This window comes from Vigna unguiculata, chromosome 5, assembly GCF_004118075.2.
Source record: "Vigna unguiculata cultivar IT97K-499-35 chromosome 5, ASM411807v1, whole genome shotgun sequence".
In the NCBI taxonomy this organism is placed as follows: domain Eukaryota; kingdom Viridiplantae; phylum Streptophyta; class Magnoliopsida; order Fabales; family Fabaceae; genus Vigna; species Vigna unguiculata.
The window spans coordinates 28,393,377-28,417,897 of NC_040283.1; the positions used below are offsets into that span (position 1 = coordinate 28,393,377).

A 24,521-nucleotide genomic window follows, 5' to 3' on the forward strand; every position below is an offset into this window, starting at 1 on the left:
ACCAAAACTGCATGGCTGGCATACGAACTGTTACTGTGTTGTATAATACCATTGTTCAGTGATTCTTTCACCAATCTATCAATTTCATCTTTTTTATGTTTCCTATATTGGTAAGGTTGCTTACTAATTAGATTGGCGCCTTGCACAAGGGGAATTCAATGATCATGTCTTCCTCTTAAAGGAGGCAGTGTCATTGGTTCATTGAAAATATCTTCAAATTCCAACAACAATTGCTCCAAATCAACAGATATATCCTTTTCAAGAGTGTGTGTTGTCAAGGAATGTAATAAACCCTTTTCTTGGCTACAAGATTGTATCATGGAGAAGTGTATACTACTTTCCAAAGCCTTGGACAAGTGTTGTTTCCTCACAATTTTAACATTAGTCCTATTCCCTCTTAGTGCATGTTTCTTGCCTTGGAAAAAAACTGCATTGACAACTTATCAAAATTCCATGTAATATCCCCTAGTGTTACCAATCATTCAATCCCCATTACCAAATCACAACACCCAAGGGGAATTAGCATAAAATCAGAAGTGAATCTAGTACTTTCAATTGTCCAAGAGAACCTTGTAACCTTAGAAGAAACTGTAAGTTTAGTGTCATCCACAACTATGACATTCAGAGGTTGCACAAGGGATACTTTACAACCAAGTTTTTTAGTTACTTCAATGTCCAAGAAGTTATGAGTGCTTCCACTATCAATGAGCACATGTAAGGGTTTCTTGGTGACATAACATTCACAGAAATTACCGAGTTAGAAGTGTGGTGTGTAATATTCCGTCAGGATATTATAGATTTAAATAAATAAAACAATTAATATCTTAAAGACTTCGCAATTATGAATAAACTTTATTTCCCAAAAGCGCCGGAAATTTAGACTTTTAAAAATTTCAAGATTTAATTCCAAATCCATGATTACACAAAACTGAATAATTCAAACAGTCTCATAGACTTTTACATTTCATTTCAAAATACAAATAACATAATTCAATAAAAGGTCTCCCATGCTATCCCCCGCTCCGTATCTAAGCGTCACCGACACCACCTGCATCAACATCCTCTACTCACGTGTACCACATACATGATCATCGCCAAACACAAGCAGATAGGGTGAGCTTATACAATCAACATACAACATAACAATAAACATATAATCACTCATATAACTATATTTATGCATAGAACCAATATACGATCTCTTTCTCTATTCTATATCGTCTGGCCACAACTAGACCTTTCGTGTTCTACCTCTTCTGGTGATCGCTCCAAGGTAATTTGCTGCCAAACCTATCGGCCACAACCGATAGAGCACGTGCGGGAACTAATGCCACGGATCATACACCGTAAGGCCAGGTGGAGTTCCCAAATACGAACATAGTCTGTAATGTCCCAAGACTACCGAACTCGTCAGCGTTCTACTGAGGAGGGCAATCTATCTGGACCCATCCATACTGGCCACAACCAGCACACTCACACCGACAACACTTGCCAACCCGAGCTCAACTCAAGGGTTCCTCGTGTTCATCCGCCATCCCGAGCTCAACTCGAAGGATGCCATTCTAAGCTCAACTTGAGGAATGTACATGCTTAACCCCTATCCTGAGCTCAACTCAAGGGATACATTCCGAGATCAACTCAAGGAACCCAGCAATCTTACCTTTGAAGCATCTCCAAAAGCCTTGTAGATCACGCCTAAAAAAAAGTCCAACAATAGGACTTACAACAGCCAAATCGCCTAGCGGGGGACACGTACCGCTAGGCACCAGCAACTTCCCAAACCGCCTGACGGGGGACACGTACCGCCAGGCGCCAAACGCTTGTGAACCACCATCAAGATTTCCTAAACACATTATCGACAACATATCTAGAATCCAACACCACAAATATGATACTGCATTACCAGTTTTATCTAAAGCATAACCCTGCACTTCTCTTTGGTTAGGCTAAAAGCCTTAGTTCAACATCCCAGCCATCTCACTTAAACTATACTCTCTAGCCTAAGAGACTCTTAGTACAACAGTAACAGCAACCACACGAAGTCTTGCCTGAGCGAGCCCTTCTCGCTTGGGCGAAAACACCCTTCGCTCATAGCTGAGACACCTCGACTAGGCGGCGAACCCCCACAACGTACCCCATCAGTCCTCGATCTCTCGCCTAGGTGAGATTCACTTTCTCTCAGAATAGTTAATCCCGTTTGCGCGAGACATACAGCCAAACCACTCATCACACCCACGGGTTCTCGCTTAGGCGAGACCTACTCGCCTAAGCGAGATGGTATGTCGCCTAAAACCAAGTTACCCCGCCTGAGCAAGATGCTCGAGCAGCAACACAATTTGAGTACCTGTTACTCTTGCCTAGGCGAGCTTGGCTCGCCTGAGCGAGAGTTGTAGACCCAAGCTCTATAACGCAACAGACATCAACCAAAAAAACAAGCACCAAATCGCATACCCATTACATCAATCAATTGGAAGCACTGTATCAAATATTAGAGCATGAATTTGACAAAGTATGCATCCCACAACCCAAGTTTGCACAGTAGCAACATAATCAGCATAGAATCCCATTCATATACGTGTAATTAGGTAAGGGTCTCAATTAACAGCACCAAACCATCCAAACCCCCAATTTCATCTCATATTCAACACAAAATTCATCACATAAAAATTAGTACACTCAACCAATATGACCAAAAGCATACAAATTCGGTATAGCTCCCCTAACCTGGAATTGCTTCACTAAAACTGAATTGCTTAAAGGCTCCCAACGATCACCAATGACCTTCCCTTTGGCTTCCACTCAACTAGCCCCGAACCTCACTTCCTAATCCCTATTTTTCTCTAAATTCGTGCAGTCCCCAATTCTCCCAAAAGTTCAGACTTCAAAACCCTCTTCTCTCTCACAATTACCCTTTTATTATTGCCCTTAATGCTTGTTTAATTGCTAAAAACGAAAAATAGGCTGAATGGTAAGGTTTATGGTCTCATTCAATGTTCTTTTATGGTCTATTTTTCAGCCTCTTCCAAACCCCTTAGCTGCCCATTCATCTAGGTTTTTCATTAACCCTTCACATTCATGCCAAACTAAAACTTAGTAAAAATTAAAGTTTAATTTGAGTGCTCCAAGGTTTGAACCCACACCCAAGCAATGCCAACCCAATGTCCAACCATGCAACCAATACATTTTTCATGCTAACCAATACAATTCAAGCATTATATCATAGAAAACATGGTTAAACATATTATCTAAACAATAATAATTAACTAACACACAATTGACATACATAGGACTCGAACCCAAGTCCTCTCACATAATCAAAGTACTCTCAACCACTTGAGCTAGTACTTTTCCACATCATCCCAATCATAATTTAATGTCATATATGATTTTCCCACCCACATTTATTAATTAATTATTTATTTAATTAATTAAATTCCCACGGGTCTTACATCGTGCTCCACTATTTCCTCGGCAAGGGATGTATCATTCAAGGTTTATGTCATTTCTTCAACTTCCATAACATGAATTTGTAACTTTTTTGTTTTTAGACCATGTTCCATGGTGAAGGGTTCATCACAAAAGTAACATAAATCCTTGGCATGTTGTGCACATATATAAGTTGGGGTCATCCTCTTTATAGCTTGTGTTTGAGGTCTGAAAGTGTCGGATGACTTGGGTGGGTTAGGCAGTATAGGAGGCATGTTGGCAAGGACATGTAAATGGTTTAGGAAATGGTTTTGATGATGGGGTGGAATGGGTGTTGGATTCATGTAATTTTTCCAAGGAAAATGCTCTTTGTACAAAAACTAGTTGGAACATGCATACCATCATTTGAACATCTTGTTTTAGCCCTCCAAGGAAATAACTCAGTTTGCATTCCTTTAATAAACTCAACCGAACAACAATAGAATCAAATTCCTCATGATAATCTATAATCGACCCTTGTTGTCTTAGCTTTATTAATTCTTCCATAGGATCATCACAAACCTCTCCAAATCGGTCAACCAAAAGTCTAGTGTATTCTGGCCAAGTGGGTAAATTGGGTAATCTGATGTTTTTAAGTCTGATACCATTTGTTATAGTAGTTCTAGGAATCTAAAGAAACGAAGAAATCAACTACCAAGAATTCCAAGAAAATGAACGAAATTTGAAGCTTTATTCATTTGCGTAGATGATGATAGTGCAAGTGTATTATTCGTAAAAGATCTATTAACCTAGATGTTTTTATGACTAGCTTATATAGTTTATTCACCCCAATTGAAATAACAAAAATGCCCTTACTTATAATTGCCTATAATAGGTTGTTTGGCATAAACTTGAGTGTGATATGTGCTTGGTATCTGTTGAGGTCCTAGGAAAGTTTAGAAATGCTTTAGGTAATTCAAAATTATGCAAAATTTATATTATGTAGAATTATGCAGACCTGTTGGGTGAGTAATTACTCGCTAGCGAGCTTCATGTCAATGGTGCACTTACTTGGAGGTCATTGCGCGAGCATTTACTCCTTGGGCGATTAAATTGGAAACTTTTTCTCTAAAACTCTAGTGAGACACACATTGGGTGAGTAGTCTGTCGCTAGGTGAGAATGTACTTTTTGCCCAATGAGATGATGTGTTCATTGAGCGTGTGTATCAGTACTTCATTTGAATATTGGTTGATTTCAGTTTTGAAAGTTTTGTATTTTTTTATGAATAATTGATATATGATATGAGATTGAAATATGCTGGTACTGATTCAAGGAGAATTAGTAATAAATTGTAGTATTGTATGCATTAAAGTGGGGATTGTCTTGACAGTTATCCTGACACTCTAATAATCATTCAAATTCTCAAGTAGAGAGGAATGTAGCATGTGGTGAGAGGAGCAGAAGGTCCTCGCCTAGGGGTTTTACCTTGACCAAAGGTGTTAATGGATTAACCTTGTATATGGTAGAGTGTAACTCTTTATATGTCGCTCTGCAAAGCATAAGAGACCACTACAAGTGCACAACTGCCTGGATCCAACTTCAATGCATGTATCCAGCTAAATTGAGTCTTAGTTCTAAATATCAACTTGAATTGAATGGATTGTTTGTGTATGTGACTTAAGTAATTGTTTTGGGAATTGATTTGATCTTTAATTACTTTAGCTTACCTTTTTATTTGATGTCTTATTTCTGGTGTTTGTTTCTGATAACGCTGTCGTTGACGCGATCAAATTAATACTACTTATCTATAACAACTTCAATATTGTTAAGAAAGTAGTCAACAAAATAGAAAGGGTAAAGTAACCCAAAGTCGTCTCCCAACGAACACGAAATTGATTTTTAACAAATTAGTTTTTATAAAACTATACAAAAGATTTAGTCAAATAATGTAATAAAAATATGAGGGATAAAGATAAAAAGATAAAATAGAAAAGGTAAAAAGAGATAAAAACAATAGTAAAGAAAATAGATTGATTCCATTGCTTTTTCAAAATAAATTCATCATCGGTTATCTAAAGATTATTGCTCAATTAATTATTGTTGTAGATTTACAAATTAATCAATGTAAAGTCTCAATTAATTTGTTGGTGTTCTCACTTTTAACCAATGTACAATCTCAATTAAAAGTGAGAACTTTTAGATTATCCATAGTCAATTCAACCAAAGTACAGTCTCAATCAAATTTACTATGCCTAATCATGTCTATTCTTTTATCTCTTCACCAAATAATAAGCTTAATTAATCAAAGTAAAGTCTCAATTAATTGTAGTTAGAGTAAATACCTTTAACCAAAGTAAAGTCTCAATTATTGGTAAAAACTCATTTAATCATATGAAAGTTTCTAAATAAAATCAAAGTAAAGTCTCAATTCAATTTAAAAACCCTTGGACTCATATGACCAACATGCATATAGATTTAAAATCATTACTTCTTACGTGATTCAAAGATAAAAGACATAGATGAATGAAAACCTCAACATTAATAAAAAGAACAAAGAAATTAATTCATTCTAACCTCAGAATCCATAATGAAATTACAATGGAATCAACCTAAGAAGTTTAGAATTCCATGAATGCAAAATAAAAATAGAAGAATGGAGAAAGCGCTCGGGACTTTGGAGTTTTGGAACCCTTAGGGGGGCCTAATTTCGTTTCCTTTCTCTGTCTCCATTTTTCTATTTTTATTTTGCATTCATGGAATTCTAAACTTCTTGGGTTGATTCCATTGTAATTTCATTATGGATTCTGAGGTTAAAATGAATTAATTTCTTTGTTCTTTTATTATTGTTGAGATTTTCATTCATCTATGTCATTTAGAAAGAAGGGAGTGTATAAGTAAAAATTGGGGGCTGCAGAAGTGATTTTTTCGGAACTTGCTAATTTTAGCTTTATTTAAAGGTGTTTTGTAATTTGAATCAATTTATTTTCCCACCTTTAAATAAGCTTAATCTCAACTTCAGTTGCATCAACAAACGTTAAAATATCCAAAAATAATTTATGCAACTAAAAATCACTTTTTAACACACTTTTATCACACAAGCTCAAACAGCCTAATTATCAGAATTGTCAATTAAATCATTCTTTAACCATACAAATTCAATTAAATATCCAGAATTAAACACTGAATGAGGGCAAAAATGCGCACTCATCAGTTTCCTTTTGCAATGATCACATGAATGGTGTGAGCAGTCGAAGATTCTACAACTGGTTTAGTATAAGGAGGGAGGAGATGTGGTTGAGTAGTTATATAGATAATGATGTTTAGACTTGTGTTTTTGTTTTGAAAACTCTTAGACAATTTTTTACATCAATTTTATTTCAGTTTATCTTAATTTTTTGGGATGATTGTAATATGATATTTATATGCTTGAGTTCTATGATGAGAGTTATCAGATATGAGATATTTTGTTTGATGGTTTAGATTGTTAAATGGGATGTTACAGAAAAAATCCTAGGTCTTTTTTACACATAATATTTGTTTTCCTACCCATTGTGAGTTTTATCCGTAGATACAATTTTTTTTTACATCCCTAATGTTATGTATAATAATTTTCAGTTTCTTATCATTATTAACAAAACTTTATAATATATTAGGGGTGGCAATTAGGGCCGGACCCGTAAGGCCGACCTGCGAAAAAAATGCAGGGCGGGATAGGGTAGTGAGCCCGCAGGCCCACAGTGGCCTGACCTACATAAGCTCACAGCCCATGCAGGCTGTCCCGCGGGCCGGCCCGCAAGCCCGCATAACAAGAAAAAAACTTGCACTTGTGTATATTAATTACTTTTTTATGGACTCTTGTATTAACATTTCAAATTCTTGTATAACTGGAAAAGACAAATATTATGTATTTTTTAATGTGCTAAAATTTAAAGAATACATTGTGTATGTCATAGTATGAATATGAATATGATGAAAATGTTGAATTATCAATTTATCATCCAACTCTCCAAAGTCTTTACTAATTTTGTGAACTTCTTAAAGTTTCCCAATTTTTAAACATTGAAAGTTTTATCATAAAAATTAAAAAAAAAAAAAAAAAAACAAGCCAGCCCGTAGGCTCGCGAGTCAAGTGCGGGGCGGGACGAACTAGTGATTGCAGTCCACATAAATTGTGCGAGGTGGGGCGGTCCAGTCCGCGATGTGTGGACCTGATGCGGGCTGAGCCAAAATAGGTCGGGCCGGCCCGCATTGCCATCCTTATAATATATTTATAACATTACTATACAAAACTTAATGTATAACAATTTTTACCCGTGCATTGCACGGGACTATTTAAAATATAATATTTTTTTGTCATTATAAATAACAATAATACTAAAAGTTAGAAAAAATTTGCAATATTATCGTATTTAAATATATAGAACTTTAGTGTTCTGATTATGTCCAATATCATCACATCCAAACATTATTTGATAATCTTTTTCGAAGTACAAAAGTTCTTCCACCCATCTTCAATTTTGATGTTTTTTGTTGAAGAATTTCTAATCAGGATTTTACATTTGACTAGTCCACATGTACACCATAAAAAAATATATTTGAATCTTCCTAAACATCTCTATAAACGAATGTATTTTTCAAAATGTAATGACAAATTCTACATAAGAAATTATAGTGTTTATAGAATAAGACATTTCATCAATTATAGTTTACAATCTTGTCAATTAAGCATGACCATTTATAACCAATTAAAACAACTAGCATGAGGATCGTACATACGCACGGGTCGTGTTTTTTTTCGTTGTATAACTGTTAGTATAAATAAATTAATGATATGAATAATTATTATTATTGGTTGAATTATATAATGATTAATTTTATTGTTTAAATATATTATTGATTTATTTAACTATTACAATTTGTAATAATAATAAATTGTTACTAAAGTAAAATAAATGCATATTATATAATATGATTTTGTATAAATTAAATACAATATAAAATTGGTGGTAAAATTTTTAAAAAGAAAGATTGTATGTTATATTAAAATAAGATGCGTACTTTATATGATATATTAGAATGAAATGTGCAAGCATGGGTCGTTATTAAGGTAAAATATAGGTATATGGTGTTATATGGTCATGTACAAAATATATACAACATGAAATTGGTGTTAAAATTTTTAAATAGAAATACATGTAGATATAAACACATGTATATTACATTATAATAAAATGCGTATCCACATATCGTTGTTAGAGTAAAATGTAGGCATATTGTGTAATATTGTCTCATATAAATTAAATACAACATGAAATTGATATTAAATTTTTAAACAGAAACACATGTACATATAAACACTTTAATGTTATATTAAAATGACATATGCGTATGCAGATGTCATTATTAAAATAAAATGTAGGCATATTGTGTTATATGATCCCACACAAAATATATATATATATATATATATATATATATATATATATATATATATAAAAGATGAAATTTATGTTAAAATTTTTAAATAGAAACATATGTAAACACATGTATATTATATTAAAATATAATGTGTATCCACGGGTCCTTGTTTAGAGTAAAATGTAGGCTTATTATGTAATAATGTCCCATATAAAATAATACAACATGAAATTGTGTTATAAACACATGTATATTATATTAAAATGAAATGCATATACACAAGTCGTTGTTAAAGTGAAATGTAATAAAGTCTCGTAGAAAATAAATATAACATAAAATTGTACAAAAATAAAATATAATAAATCTTTTTAATCTTCAATAAATACAAATTCAAGCTCCACTGAGTATATATTTGAATCTTCCTAAACATCTCATTTAATGTTTAATTCTGGTTATTTGATTGAATTTGTGTGCTTAAAGATTGATTTAATTGGGATTTCCTATTATTGAGATTATTGAGCATGAGATACAAAAACATGTTAAAAATAGCTTTTTAGTTGCATAAATGTTCTTTGGATATTTTGAAGTGTGTTAGTGCAGCTGCAGCTAAGTTGAGCTCATGGAGGTGTGGAAATAAATTGATTAAAGCTTCATGACACCTTAAAGATAAATCCAAGAATAAGAAATTATCAAAAGCACAAAAATCCAAGCCAAGCATTGCATGAAGACGGCAAGAAAAACTTGAAAAAGTGAAGAAGTTTGACTAAACCAAGAAGAGAGGAACAAAAAAATTGGACCTTGCGGTTTTCTTTATCTTTATGATAGAAGATAATTTGGGAAAAATATATCTTTAGATATTTTATTTGATATTTTTAAATAATTATCTTATTTAATTATATCATAAAATATTAAAAGATATTAACTACCAAATCTTTTTAAATATGACAAGATCTTCTGGAATCTTTTTAGTTCCACAACAAACAAATATATCTTGAAGATATTGGATTATTTAGAAGATAATTTAAGGAGATTGCAAAGGGTTAATTTGGAAAATTAATACAAATACTAATTGGTGATAATTTATCATATATCTTTAAGTAATTAATTAATTTAATTATATTAGATATTGATATTATCAACCAACTATATTTGTCAAATAGTATATATCTCTCTAAATATTTTTAAATATTTATATTTATCTTTATTTTAAAAGATATTTGAGAGATTTTAGCAACAAAAAAGCCCAGTCCAATTCCTATATAAAGAGACCAAGGGAGAAGCAGAAAAGACAAGCTCGGCACGTCGGAATTTAGGAACCCTTAGGGGGGCCTAATTTCTTTCTCTCTCTTTTCTTCTCTCTATTCTTCTTTTATCTTTATTTTGCATTCATGGAGTTCTAAACTTCTTGGGTTGATTCCATTGTAATTTCATTATGGATTCTGAGGTTAGAATGAATTAATTTCTTTGTTCTTTTTATTATTGTTGAGGTTTTAATTTATCTATGTCTTTTATCTTTGAATCACATAAAAAGTAATGATTTTAAATCTATATGCATGTTGATCATATGAGTTCAAGGGTTTTTAAATTGAATTGAGACTTTACTTTGATTTTATTTAGAAACTTTCATGTGATTAAATGAGTTTTTACCAATAATTGAGACTTTACTTTGATTAAAGGTATTTACTCTAACGAAAATTAATTGAGACTTTACTTTGATTAATTAAGCTTTTTATTTGGTAAGGAGATAAAAGAATAGACATGATTAGGCATAGTAAAATTTGATTGAGACTGTACTTTGGTTGAATTTACTGTGGATAATCTAAAAGTTCTCACTTTTAATTGAGACTGTACTTTGGTTAAAAGTGAGAACGCCAACAAATTCATTGAGACTTTACATTGATTAATTTGTAAATCTACAACAATAATTAATTGAGCAATAATCTTTAGATAACCGATGATGAATCTATTTTGAAAAAGCAATGGAATCAATCTATTTTCTTTACTATTGTTTTTATTTCTTTTTATCTTTTAAACTTTATTTCTATCTTTGTTTATATTAATCCCTTATATTTTTTATTTTATTTGACTAACTCAGTTGTATAGTTTTATAAGAACTAATTTGTTAAAAATCAATTCCGTGTTCGTTGGGAGACGACTTAGGGTTACTTTACCCTTTCTATTTTCTTGACTACTATCTTAGCAATACTGAAGTTGCTATAGTTTAGTAGTATTAATTTGATCGCGTCAACGACAACGTTATGAAATTTGGCACTTATCATACCCACACACTTATCCTTTTGCACTCCTGGGCAAAATTGAGTAATTTCAAAACTTGTTCTGAGGTATTTTATTTCACATCAACACTGGATCAAAGGAATGAACATCATTGGAGACAAATCAATCTTCTAGAAATAAAATTATCATGTATATACAAACGGAAAGGTTCTATTTTTCTCACATGAGTTAATCTTTTGAATTCACAAGACAATCAACTATGAAAGAAAGCACTCAAGTTAAATGTATATTTTCTCACCAAAATTCGCTCATGTGTTTTGGCTTGTGTTTTCACTCAAAATACTCATGTAAGCAAACTCTCATAATACTTAACAAGACTCTAATATTCACAAACTTTTAGAAAAATATGCATTCAAAGATCATGAGGACTTTTCATAGGTTATAATGGGGCCAAGGCAAAGGTAGGAAAAATTTTAGGATTTTTGGGTTTTTGAAATTAAAATATAGAAAGAATAATGGAGCATAATTTCAAAAACAACTCTTTTTCGTTTATTGCTCTTTGTTGCTCTCTCTTTTTTTTAGAAAGCAATTATTTTTTTCATTTCAACACTTTTTCATCAACAATTTTTCCTTTTGCCATTTTTATTAATTTGTGGGTGAGGTACTCACCCACACACTTTATTCCTCAACCATTCCTGAACACAATCCATTAGCTCATTCTTTCTTCCTAAGGTAGAATATAGTCTTTTTCTTTTCAAGGTTATGCAATAGGCTTAAAACAAGAAAAAGAGGTTTAAAGCTCAAAGGGGCTACCAATGGATTAATATCAAGGTGGGCTTATTTGGCCAAGTAGCTAAAAACAAGAAATGCCTCAGTCATATCAAATCATGCATATTCACCTAAGATGCAAAACAAAAGACTCAAGCTAAACATTTGAGTATAAACAAACATGAGCAAGTCACTCAAGAAAAAAATAGGAATGACATATGGCAGTTCATCCTTTACATTAAGGCTCAAGACTCACAAGGTCAAATTCTTTCACAAAAGATTTAATCAAGAAATTCTCAAATCAACTCAATTAGCAAATCATAGAAACAATCCACCCATATTAACATGATTTTTATTTTTCTAGAATTATGATCATCCCAATTACTGAATCAAATCCCAAAATCCAATGTCAATATGTTTTATTGAAAGCAGGGAAATATTTTTTGTGGATTTCTTATGAGACATATTGTTTAAAAGTTTCACTTAGTAAAAAGTTAATACTTTCACAATATTCTCAAAAAGAAATCATAATTTTTTTTCTTTTTAAATGAAAAAAAAAATCCTACCTACAATTTGTCTCCCCCACACTTATTTCAAAAAAAATGTCCTTGATGGACTTATTTTGGGGAGGAAACGAAAAAATTTGTGACTTTTGGCTCAATCTGGCCATATGTCAAAATTTATTTTCTTTAATTTTACAAAGTACAAATCAGCTTGTACCATTTTTTTAATTTTTACATTTTTATTTTTAAAACAAAAACACATATTTTTGAAATTTTTTTAATATTTTTAAAATTAAAAATAGAAATAAAAAACAAACATGCATGCAAATTAACTTTTTTATCAACAATGTTTTCAAAAGAATATGAGTCTAACCTCTTTTCCTTTTGTAGCAACCTTTCTTCTTTTTCTGCAGCCATGTCAACAAAGATAACCACTGAAAACTTATTTGCATCATTCACATCAACAAACTTGATGTGTGGAGTGTGTGGCTTCAACTCAACTTGAGCATCATCAGGTGCATTCGGATGGTTAACCAGTTCATCAGTAATCCTCATAATCTCATCTTCTGAGTAAATATTTTCACCTAATGTTGTTGACTCCGCTGCTTCATCATTAATCAAGTTAGTTGCAATAGTAGATGCTTCAGCTGCATCTTCGAATACTGTTGGCTCTTCAACTGCACTTAGTTCCTCTATTGTATTATTCTCACAACTTTGCTCTTGAAAATGATCATTTGTACTCATAACATCATCAACAGGTACAACTTTATATTCACATGGAGCATCATCAACATATCCATCAGTAGATATGTTTGTGTGAGAATCTTCAATTACTTCATCAGCAACATCTTTAGCAAAATTGATATGTCCATCAGTAGACATATTACTATGAAAATCATTATATCCATCAGTAGATATATCAATGTGATGTGATTCCGCTATTGGTTTTTCAGACTGATTCTGTAAGCTTTGTGTCGCAGTATTCATCATCTCTTTCTGATCTGTCTGATCCATCTTCATCATTTCAGTCATCATTTTCATCATATCTTCCAAAGTGACCTTTCTCAATGCATCATTCATTAGCTGACTCAAATCTTCAGACATTTGTTCAGCTCTGATGGCCAACTTCAGAAGCACATCTTTGATTTCATGACGAAGTTTGTTAAAATCTGGATTTTCAGGAAATCTTTGATGGGGTTGAAGGGTAGTATTAACAGTTACAAGTAATTCTATGAAGTTGTTCTTACTTGCATCCCTCAACATATCAGACAGTATTTGCTTATTTTCGTACCACTCTTGCTCAATATTTCTGCATCTTTGATCAACTCGCAACCTTTCATCCATGGACTCTAATTTCTCTATAACTTTGCCCATTAGTATCATAACTTCTTTGTAGGATGGTCCATTGGTTGCTTCAACTTGCTGTGGTGGTACATATTGTTGATGAAAACTATTTGGAATATATGGTTGCTGAGGTGGACACTCAGAATATGGTTGTTGCTCATATCCCAAAAAAGATGATCTAGGATATAGATCATTAAATTGTCGTAAAGTTAACCCACTTATATCAGGTGCAGAAGTAGGTGTGACAATTTTTTGCTGATAATCATATGAATCACGTGGTTGCTGTGGATAGTAATCATAATTCACTTGAAAATCACACTGTTGATTATTTTCATATGAAAAACTATTTTGCATTTTTGAAAGAGGTTTTCTGAAAAGAAATAAGTTGAAAGCTTGTTGAGTAGACTTCCAGGAAAGAGAGGTGCGTCTCAATGGACAACTTAAGTACCTTGTCTTTCCTTAGCCAAAGTTTTTCCCAACTAGTTTCACAAATTTCCCAACAAAATTCCTCAAACAAAAACTATGCTTAAAAATAATAACTAAATAAAATAAAATAAAATAACTAAAGAAAAAAAATGTTAGTACAAAAATTGAGAGAAAAAAAATGTTAGTGATAAAACAAAATCAAAATCAAAAGAATAAAAATAAGAACTAAGATGATAAAAATTCTAACCGTGTTCCCCGACAACGGCGCCAAATTTGATAACGCTGTCGTTGACGCGATCAAATTAATACTACTAAACTATAGCAACTTCAGTATTGCTAAGATAGTAGTCAAGAAAATAGAAAGGGTAAAGTAACCCTAAGTCGTCTCCCAACGAACACAGAATTGATTTTTAACAAATTAGTTCTTATAAAACTATACAAATGAGTTAGTCAAATAAAATAAAAAATATAGGGGATTAATATAAACAAAGATAGAAATAAAGTTTAAAAGATAAAAAGAAATAAAAACAATAGTAAAGAAAATAGATTGATTCCATTGCTTTTTCAAAATAGATTCATCATCGGTTATCTAAAGATTATTGCTCAATTAATTATTGTTGTAGATTTACAAATTAATCAATGTAAAGTCTCAATGAATTTGTTGGCGTTCTCACTTTTAACCAAAGTAGAGTCTCAATTAAAAGTGAGAACTTTTAGATTATCCACAGTAAATTCAACCAAAGTACAGTCTCAATCAAATTTTACTATGCCTAATCATGTCTATTCTTTTATCTCCTCACCAAATAAAAAGCTTAATTAATCAAAGTAAAGTCTCAATTAATTTTCGTTAGAGTAAATACCTTTAATCAAAGTAAAGTCTCAATTATTGGTAAAAACTCATTTAATCATATGAAAGTTTCTAAATAAAATCAAAGTAAAGTCTCAATTCAATTTAAAAACCCTTGAACTCATATGATCAACATGCATATAGATTTAAAATCATTACTTTTTATGTGATTCAAAGATAAAAGACATAGATAAATTAAAACCTCAACAATAATAAAAAGAATAAAGAAATTAATTCATTCTAACCTCAGAATCCATAATGAAATTACAATGGAATCAACCCAAGAAGTTTAGAACTCATTGAATGCAAAATAAAGATAAAAGAAGAATAGAGAGAAGAAAAGAGAGAGAAAGAAATTAGGCCCCCCTAAGGGTTCCTAAATTCCGACGTGCCGAGCTTGTCTTTTCTGCTTCTCCCTTGGTCTCTTTATATAGGAATTGGACTGGGCTTTTCTGTTGCTAAAATCTCTCAAATATCTTTTAAAATAAAGATAAATATAAATATTTAAAAATATTTAGAGAGATATATACTATTTGACAAATATAGTTGGTTGATAATATCAATATCTAATATAATTAAATTAATTAATTACTTAAAGATATATGATAAATTATCACCAATTAGTATTTGTATTAATTTTCCAAATTAACCCTTTGCAATCTCCTTAAATTATCTTCTAAATAATCCAATATCTTCAAGATATATTTGTTTGTTGTGGAACTAAAAAGATTCCAGAAGATCTTGTCATATTTAAAAAGATTTGGTAGTTAATATCTTTTAATATTTTATGATATAATTAAATAAGATAATTATTTAAAAATATCAAATAAAATATCTAAAGATATATTTTTCCCAAATTATCTTCTATCATAAAGATAAAGAAAACCGCAAGGTCCAATTTTTTTGTTCCTCTCTTCTTGGTTTAGCCAAACTTCTTCACTTTTTCAAGTTTTTCTTGCCGTCTTCATGCAATGCTTGGCTTGGATTTTTGTGCTTTTGATAATTTCTTATTCTTGGATTTATCTTTAAGGTGTCATGAAGCTTTAATCAATTTATTTCCACACCTCCATGAGCTCAACTTAGCTGCAGCTGCACTAACACACTTCAAAATATCCAAAGAACATTTATGCAACTAAAAAGCTATTTTTAACATGTTTTTGTATCTCATGCTCAATAATTCCAATAATAGGAAATCCCAATTAAATCAATCTTTAAGCACACAAATTCAATCAAATAACCAGAATTAAACATTAAATGAGGGCAAAAATACGCACTCATCAATGTATAAATCAAAGAGATTCCAAAACGTATGAAATAAAAGAAATTCACTTACAATTAGTAACAAATCATATAATTATTAATTGTATAAATCAATTCGTACCCAAAAGAGCACAATTCATTAATAACTTTAGTATTACTATAAATAATAAAATCTTATTATTATTATTATTATTATTATTATTATTATTATGTGTTTTGATTTGGCTTTATTAGTTTTATAATATTTTTATATTGAAGTATCAATTATAATTAATATTACATTTAAATATGTTCTAGTATTTCTTCTAGGTATGGTAAATAAATATGTCTTTGATTTCTTCATAAACAATTCTTCATGGACAACAGGGTTTTCATAACACGAATATAATTATAATAATTATGAATTTTGCAAAACATGTTCATCAAAATGTACAACATTAAAAAGTAAATAAACTGTCAGTTATTCAAGACTACATGGAGAAAAGGAAGATCTTCCTGCAATAGTTCTTGTTTTCATACTTGTGGTAAAATTCATCACTCTAATTTAGTCATGAAATAGTCATATGGTTTTTTCAAGTTCAAACAATTATTTGATGCTTTCCTAAAAAGCTGCTCTTGAACCTGATTCAGTTTGATTCAGTTTCTTCTCTAACATGAAGAACACACAATGTAAGATCCATTGGCCCACCCCAGTGCCATGTTAGGTATGCAGCCCAATACACCCCAACCCCTCGCCCAAGCCTTTTCACGTGAGTGGTCGCTCAAGCGACCAACTCAGTTTTAAGCGAGCGTGCGTCTCGCTCAGGCGAGGGGAGTCTCGTCTAAGCGAGAATGCGCAGAGGCCACTGTTCCTGTGTATCGAGCTCTCGCCTAGGCGAAGGGAGCTCGCCTGAGCGAGAGACCCTCTCGCTTGAGTGAGACCCTTCAGCCTGAGCGAAGAGCTGGGCGAGAGTGCGTTCTGGTTTGGTGTTTTTTCCTGTTCTTGGATGTTTGGCATGTAACTGATTGGATTATTGTATAATGGCATGAGGGGGGATGAATATACATGAGTGGGAGGGTGTATGGGTTGTGAATGACGAACTTGGATAATTCTTGGCATGTAATGAACATGAGATGGTTGGTTATGAAAGTGACATGGTAATGAGATGAGTTAAAAATCTATATTCACGGATGGAGTATGAGGAATTGGTATGGGTATGATCTGGAATATAAAAGAGGTTGATTATAAAGGTTGACATGAGATGTATATGCGTGATAAATATATTACTTGGTTGTTTGAATATGTTTGGTATGTGGTCAGTACGTAATCCCTTGAAATTTCTAAGTGAGATTTCAGGGTCGTGCTTCAATGGTCGGGACATAATTTCATGACTCCTATTAGTGGGAATTCATGGTGGTGCCCCATCTATATAATTTGGTAAGGATTCAAGGTAAAGTTGCATCCTGACACTCTAAGGAGTCAGTTAGTCTCACTTAGAGTGGACTGACTCTTGTGGTGAGAGTAGTAGGAGGCTTGAAACTCATTAAGCGCTAACCTTGTGTGTGGGGGATTGAAACATTGTAACACTTGTAACACTTAGCTCGGGGGTGAGCAGCTTGGGGGTGAGTAGGGTAATTCATCACAAGTGCAAGCATTCGCTGAATTCGACTAGATTATATGTATCCGGATGAATCGAGTTAGAGTCTAATGTATTATTTGAGAAGTCATAACATGTTTGGATGATATATATACTGTTTGGATTGTGTAATGGCATGTGACTTCTTGATGAACTGTTTCTACTCTAGCTTACCTTGTTTGCTTGTTTGATTGTCTTGTATCTGGTACTTCTCCTTTTGCGATGATCATCAATTTATTGATGTGAGCAGATGCGAGAGGTTCTCGCGATCAACAGGGGAATGATGACTTCGTTGCTTAGCCCGCCTGGGCTGGATCCCGCTTAGTGGATTTTCTTTTAGGGCCACGGCCCATGTATTAGCTGTCCTTTAAATTCCCAATTTTATTACTATTGAATATTTGTTTCTGGTTCAGTTTGACACCGTTACGTGCTTTGGATAATTGTATGGAATTACTTTTAACTTCTGAGACTGCGCTATGATATTATTCTAGTGTGACGCTTCCTTTAATTACGTTCATTAATTAAATGGGGTGTTACAAATTGCGAACTTACGTAATAGTAAAATTTGAATATAAAAAAATAAAACATGAATACCAAAATAAATATATCTGATAAAATATTAAAAGAATAAATAAATGAATGTAAAAGCCGTGAATTGAATTCCAATAAGATTTTTAAAACAATAATTTACAGAAGATTTTATTTATCTAAAAAAAATAACATATTTGAATATTTGTTTTACGAACCTTAATATAACAAAAATTAAGATTTTTTAGGAAAGAAATACGATAGGAACTCTAACATATATATTCTTTTATAAGTGCATTTTTTTTTTTTGTTTTATCTTTCGTTCTTGTATTTTGCAAAACTTTCTATTTTTGTTCTTTTATCTAGAAATTATGCAATTTAGCATTTATGCAAGAAATTATGTTTTAATCCTAAAATAGGTAATTATTTATGTATTCAACGGATAATTTTATGTCAAATAAGTTTCCAAATATCTCCGCAATTTAGATATTTTAATGGAATGACATTGAAGAAAACAAAATTTAGAGATGTTTTGATTATTTTTAAATCGACAAAAAGAAAAAAACAAAAACATGGTTATATATATCGTGCAATGGTGCGTGTTAAAAGCATATTCATTTTAAAATTCATGACAGCTTTGTAAACAATGTGTAACGATTTCTTTTAAAGTATCATATAGTTTTCTATTCAATTGTTAATTTCAAAGTTTAAAATTATATTAATTATTCTTTTAATTTTATAATCTTACTACAAATCTAATTTTTAATTGAGTTACATGCATAAATAAAAAATAGAAAACTTTATAAATATTTTACTAAATTTAAAAAAAAATCTTATAATATTTTATGTTTCCAAAAAAATCTACATTTGAAGAAAATAAAAATAATTTAAATAGGACAAAGTACAACATAAAAAATAATTCTTCATGCTAAAACACATTGGTTTTAGAACTAAATATCAAAACACAATGTTTAAGAAGTATAAAGTCCAAAAGTTATTTATGTAAAAAACTAAGATATAAAATAAAATAAAGAAAAGTTGTATGAACAAATACATATAGAATTAAATAATTAATTTTATCTTTTAACATATTTATGTTAAGAAATTTCTTATAAAATTAATTATAAAATTTTGATAGGATAGGTTTGGATAAATAATAAAATAGATTTTGAACTTAATTCAATTTTACATGGTTTGAAATAGTCTAAATTTGTCTTTTATGAGTAATTAATTCTTATCTATGGTCTATATAAAGAGAATTAATTACTACTGCTTCTTGCGTGAAGAATTGTCAATGATGGAGCATTGAAGTGAGGTCTGTGGATTCTACAAAACGCGTTTGTAATTATTGTGTGAAACAAATTGCCGGCTTGTGTTGTTCTCCTTCTGTCAACACTAGGACGGACTTCTCTGAGAGTCTCTTTCACAAGCACTGCCTATTATGCTATGCCATTAAACTAAACTTCACAACCTCTTCCTAACACCATCACCATGGGAACCCAGACTCCAACTACTCAAAAGTTTGATTCCTCAGAACAAGAGGTAAAGTTACAAAAACATTTTATATTAACTGTGTTAATTATGACAGTAACTTTGCAGTTTTAGTTCTTGAATTGTTGATGTGCGTTGTTAAATAGAGCGACAAGAGAACTGCGGAGCAGAAAGCAATCGATGATTGGCTTCCCATAACTTCTTCAAGGAACGCAAAATGGTGGTACTCAGCTTTTCACAACGTCACTGCCATGGTAGGAGCTGGAGTTCTCAGCCTTCCTTCTGCCATGGCAAGTCTTGGATGGTATGTTATAATGTTTTATGATTTTACAAGTTATGAATTAAGAAATGGTTGAAAAGGGTTGAATCTGGTGTGACAGGGGTCCTGGTGTGGTTATTCTTGTGCTGTCATGGATTATCACTCTGTACACACTGTGGCAAATGGTTGAGATGCATGAGATGGTGCCCGGGAAAAGGTTTGACAGGTACCATGAACTGGGGCAGCATGCTTTTGGGGAAAAACTGGGACTGTGGATTGTGGTGCCTCAGCAACTGATATGTGAGATTAGTGTGGACATTGTCTACATGGTGACCGGAGGAAAGTCACTGCAGAAAATTCACGACCTTGTCTGCAAAAATAACTGCAATAACATGAAGACATCTTACTTCATCATCATCTTTGGCTCTGTTCATTTTGTTCTCTCTCACCTTCCCAACTTCAATGCCATCTCTGGCATTTCTTTGGCTGCCGCAATCATGTCTCTCAGGTAACCATGCCACTTAGTCAACAACTCAAGTCAATAAGTCAACTCAACCCACCCTCTCCTATTAATTTCTGTCTTTTTCATTTATTTTCCAATAATACTTCCACAAGCCTTGTTGTTTATGTATTCACCACCAATTATACTTTCCCTTTCATGACCAGACAACTAAAAATTTGATATTCAATTCCAATTTAAGTTTTAATTATATGTAATTTCATTTATTTTTCTATTTAAAAACATTTTAACAATTGAAAGCGGGACAATTTGTGGGGATTCAATTAAAATTTAGTTTTTTTATAAAATAGTTAATTATATTTGCAAGTATTTAACATACAACTTGAGACATCATCTTTTTTATGATTTTCTAGGATAACTGGGTCTAAATTAAGTAGAAAAAAAAATCAAATAACCTTTATTATTTATGATTAATCGAAAGTAGACAACTTTTAGATTTTAATTAAGATATAAAAATGACTGTTGGTTGCTGTTATTGAATCATACATGGTAACCACTTAAATCCATCATGGTTGCAACATAACATTCATGTCCATTTTATTTATTTATTCTCATTACGGCACATTAATATCCTTTTTCAGGGTAGCACTTGGATATGATATGTTTGTGTTAATTTTTCTAATAAATATCAAATCATATAAGAAAATTTTAATTATTTTATGATCCATAGAAAGTGTTTCATAATAAAGCATGTTTTTGTTATTGAAATTATGAGTGTGCAGTTACTCAACGATTGCATGGGTGGCTTCGGTGGAGAAGCATGTTGGAAATCCTCACAAAGAGGTGGAATATGGGTACAAGGCGAGCAGTTCAGCAGGAACATTTTTCAACTTTCTGAATGCCTTGGGTGATGTGGCTTTTGCCTATGCTGGACACAATGTGGTGTTGGAGATTCAAGCAACCATCCCTTCAACCCCAGACAAACCTTCAAAGGGTCCCATGTGGTGGGGAGTTTTGGTGGCCTACACAGTTGTCGCCTTGTGTTACTTCCCTGTTGCTCTCATTGGCTATTGGGTCTTTGGCAACTCTGTTGATGACAACATCCTCATCTCCCTCAACAAACCCACTTGGCTCATAGTAACTGCTAACATGTTTGTCGTCATCCATGTCATAGGAAGCTACCAGGTCTGTCACAACACAACACAATTTCTCTCCCTTCTCTTCTCATAACTTTTTTCATAAAACCTTCTTTTTTTGCTTCCCACAGCTCTATGCAATGCCGGTTTTTGACATGATTGAAACATTGATGGTCAAACAATTGCGTTTCAAGCCAAGCTGGTGGCTACGATTTGTGGAGCGCAATGTTTATGTTGGTCAGCACATCAATCACCCTCTTCTCTCTTCTATGTTTTTTCTTCTTCTCTTCTTCATATTTCTCTCTCATTATTCTAACCACTTTGATGCAGCATTTACTTTGTTTGTGGCCATCACTTTCCCTTTCTTTGGTTCCCTTCTCGGATTTTTTGGAGGATTCGCATTTGCTCCAACAACATACTTTGTAAGTCCCTCAAAACACTCTCTTATAACTTTGCATGAAAATTATAAAAAAAGTGCACTGTAAAATTATACAATGTTGCTGAATGATAACGACCAACATTAGTTGACATAACATAACATAACATTTTGTGTCACTTAATTAATTTTTTTTATATATATAAAACAAATTGTGTTAGAAGAGTATTGTTATTATGATTTAATAATTTATATCACTGACTGAATTTTTCTACATAATATAATTTGATAGCTCCCGTGTATTATGTGGCTTGCTATTTACAAACCTAGGAAGTTCAGCTTATCCTGGATCACCAATTGGGTATGTTCAACTACACTATATATGGTTGTTCCTACATGTTGGATTGAAAATTGGTTTACCTATTGGACTTCCCTGATTTCAGATTTGCATTATACTTGGCTTCCTACTCATGATTCTAGCACCAATCGGCGGATTAAGGAGCATCATACTCAATGCCAAACACTATGGGTTTTACCAATGAGGAGTAGGGTTAGAAAGTGTGTTACTTCAACTCATTCATCCGCCAATCTTTGTGAAATTTCATTTGATAAAGAAAAACGCTCTTGTTATAGTTTGTATAATAAGATATTTTTTCTCTATCTCTTATACATTGCATGTCAATATGATGATGATAAGAGAAAAAAAAGTGATGTCGTATTAGTTGTTGTAAATGTATACCTCATATATGTTCACCAAAAATATCCAACATGTCAAATACCCGATTCCTACGCTATTTCCTTTTGGATTTGATTATTTGTCTTCAGAACCACAGGGAATAGATGGTGAGTTTCCAAAATTGGAAATTTGAAAACGGTGGTGTTAAGGATTTAGTCTCGATCGATATCCTACTTATATTCACGACTAAATCTAATTATGATATTATCACACGTCATTGTTGATAGAAAGAATTAATTTGACACAAAGATCGGTTATTTTATGAACCAATTTCACCCACAAGTAATGTAATTTAAATCATGACAGGAAGAGGAACCCAAAAAGAAAGTGGCTTAAAAATAGAGATTTGAAGTCTCCATTATAGTTAATTAAAGGGTTAAATACCATACTAGACTAAACTAGCTAGACTAATTAACTAAAATGTTAAATATGTTTTTAGTCTCTAACTTTAACGCGAAATTGGGATTCGCTTCTATTTGAAACTTTGATATATTTTAGTTCCCAATTTTTTTGACGTGTCAGTTTCCTAACTAATATTGAAACGAGAACGTGTCAAATCATGTAAAAAACTCAAATGTTAGCATGAAATGCGGTTGACACGTCAAAAAATTAACATAATTGGGTTAACAAGACTATTTCTATACATTTTTAAAGTTTGGAAATAAAAATGTATCAAAGTTTAGGACTGGGACAAATTTCAATTTCGCATCAAAATTTAGGGAAGTAAAACATTAACTCTTAACTAAACAAATGTAAAATGAAATGCTTGATTAAGTCAGCTTCTATCCCACTTTCCAAGGTTCTCAAACTCGTAGCAAGTGTATTTTGATGTCCCATGAAGTTTCCCATAATTGGTTCACGTCTACGAGTTAATTTGCAAAAAGTCAACTTGAAGTCAATATCTCAAAATTTTGGCCAAAAAGTTGTCACGCCTAGCTTCAATGGCGGTGTTTCCATTTCTTTGCTCTTGGTTAACCTTTAAATAAATCCATTTAGTTTCCTTGGTTTACTTTTGTTACACTAAATCAATTTACACAAGTTAACTTTTCAAAACCAATGAAAAACAACTAAACTAAGCTAGTAAACTAGTCTATTTCTAACTAAAAGTATGAAACAATTCTACTACTACTACTACTATTGATGAGGCTGCTCCGTCGCGGAACTCGCCGGAAAACCTTTCTAATCGGTGTTCTACCGATTGAAACTCGCGGAATGCAAGGGAAACGCAACGAAATACTTCGAAAATGATGTTTAAGCTCAGATCTCACTGGTTCCCCACTGATTTCGGTAACCCTAGGAGGAGAAATCCTCATCTAAGGTGAAGGGTGAGCTGACGAATGGGGGGAGTGATCTCAACCAATATCTCATTCATCTAAGCTTCCTTTTACAACAAGATGGCTTGCCATTTTATAAAACGAATGGTAACCGGAAAGAAAATAGAATGAAAGATGAAAGGTCGTCTAACAACCTAATGGCATGAGAAAGGTTGGGTTGCCTAAATAGAACCCTAATGGCTAAGGAGGTACTGGCAGAAGCACGAAACTCTAGTAGTGGCTGACACTCATGATAGGGTGAGGAAAACGTGAAGGTGTGAGCCCTAGTAGAACAAGGATGAGCATCGCGTGGAAATGAAAACAATAGCTGCGCTGCCAAGAGAAAGAGTATGCGTATGTTGGTTGATTTGCTGATGAAGGATTGACCCCAACCAAGGA

At 32.4% G+C, this 24,521-nt stretch overlaps 1 protein-coding gene across 1 annotated transcript; it reads left to right on the forward strand.

Annotated features, from left to right (window-relative positions):
- The first annotated feature begins 19,642 nt into the window (after positions 1–19,642).
- On the forward strand, positions 19,643–22,876 carry LOC114183794 (lysine histidine transporter 1-like). Its single transcript, XM_028070934.1, has 8 exons — positions 19,643–19,893; positions 19,989–20,146; positions 20,223–20,609; positions 21,344–21,746; positions 21,829–21,934; positions 22,028–22,119; positions 22,366–22,434; positions 22,517–22,876. Exons 1-8 carry the CDS (start codon positions 19,843–19,845, stop codon positions 22,613–22,615), a joined length of 1,365 nt encoding a protein of 454 aa, XP_027926735.1. The 5' UTR covers positions 19,643–19,842; the 3' UTR covers positions 22,616–22,876.
- The last annotated feature ends 1,645 nt before the right edge of the window (positions 22,877–24,521 follow it).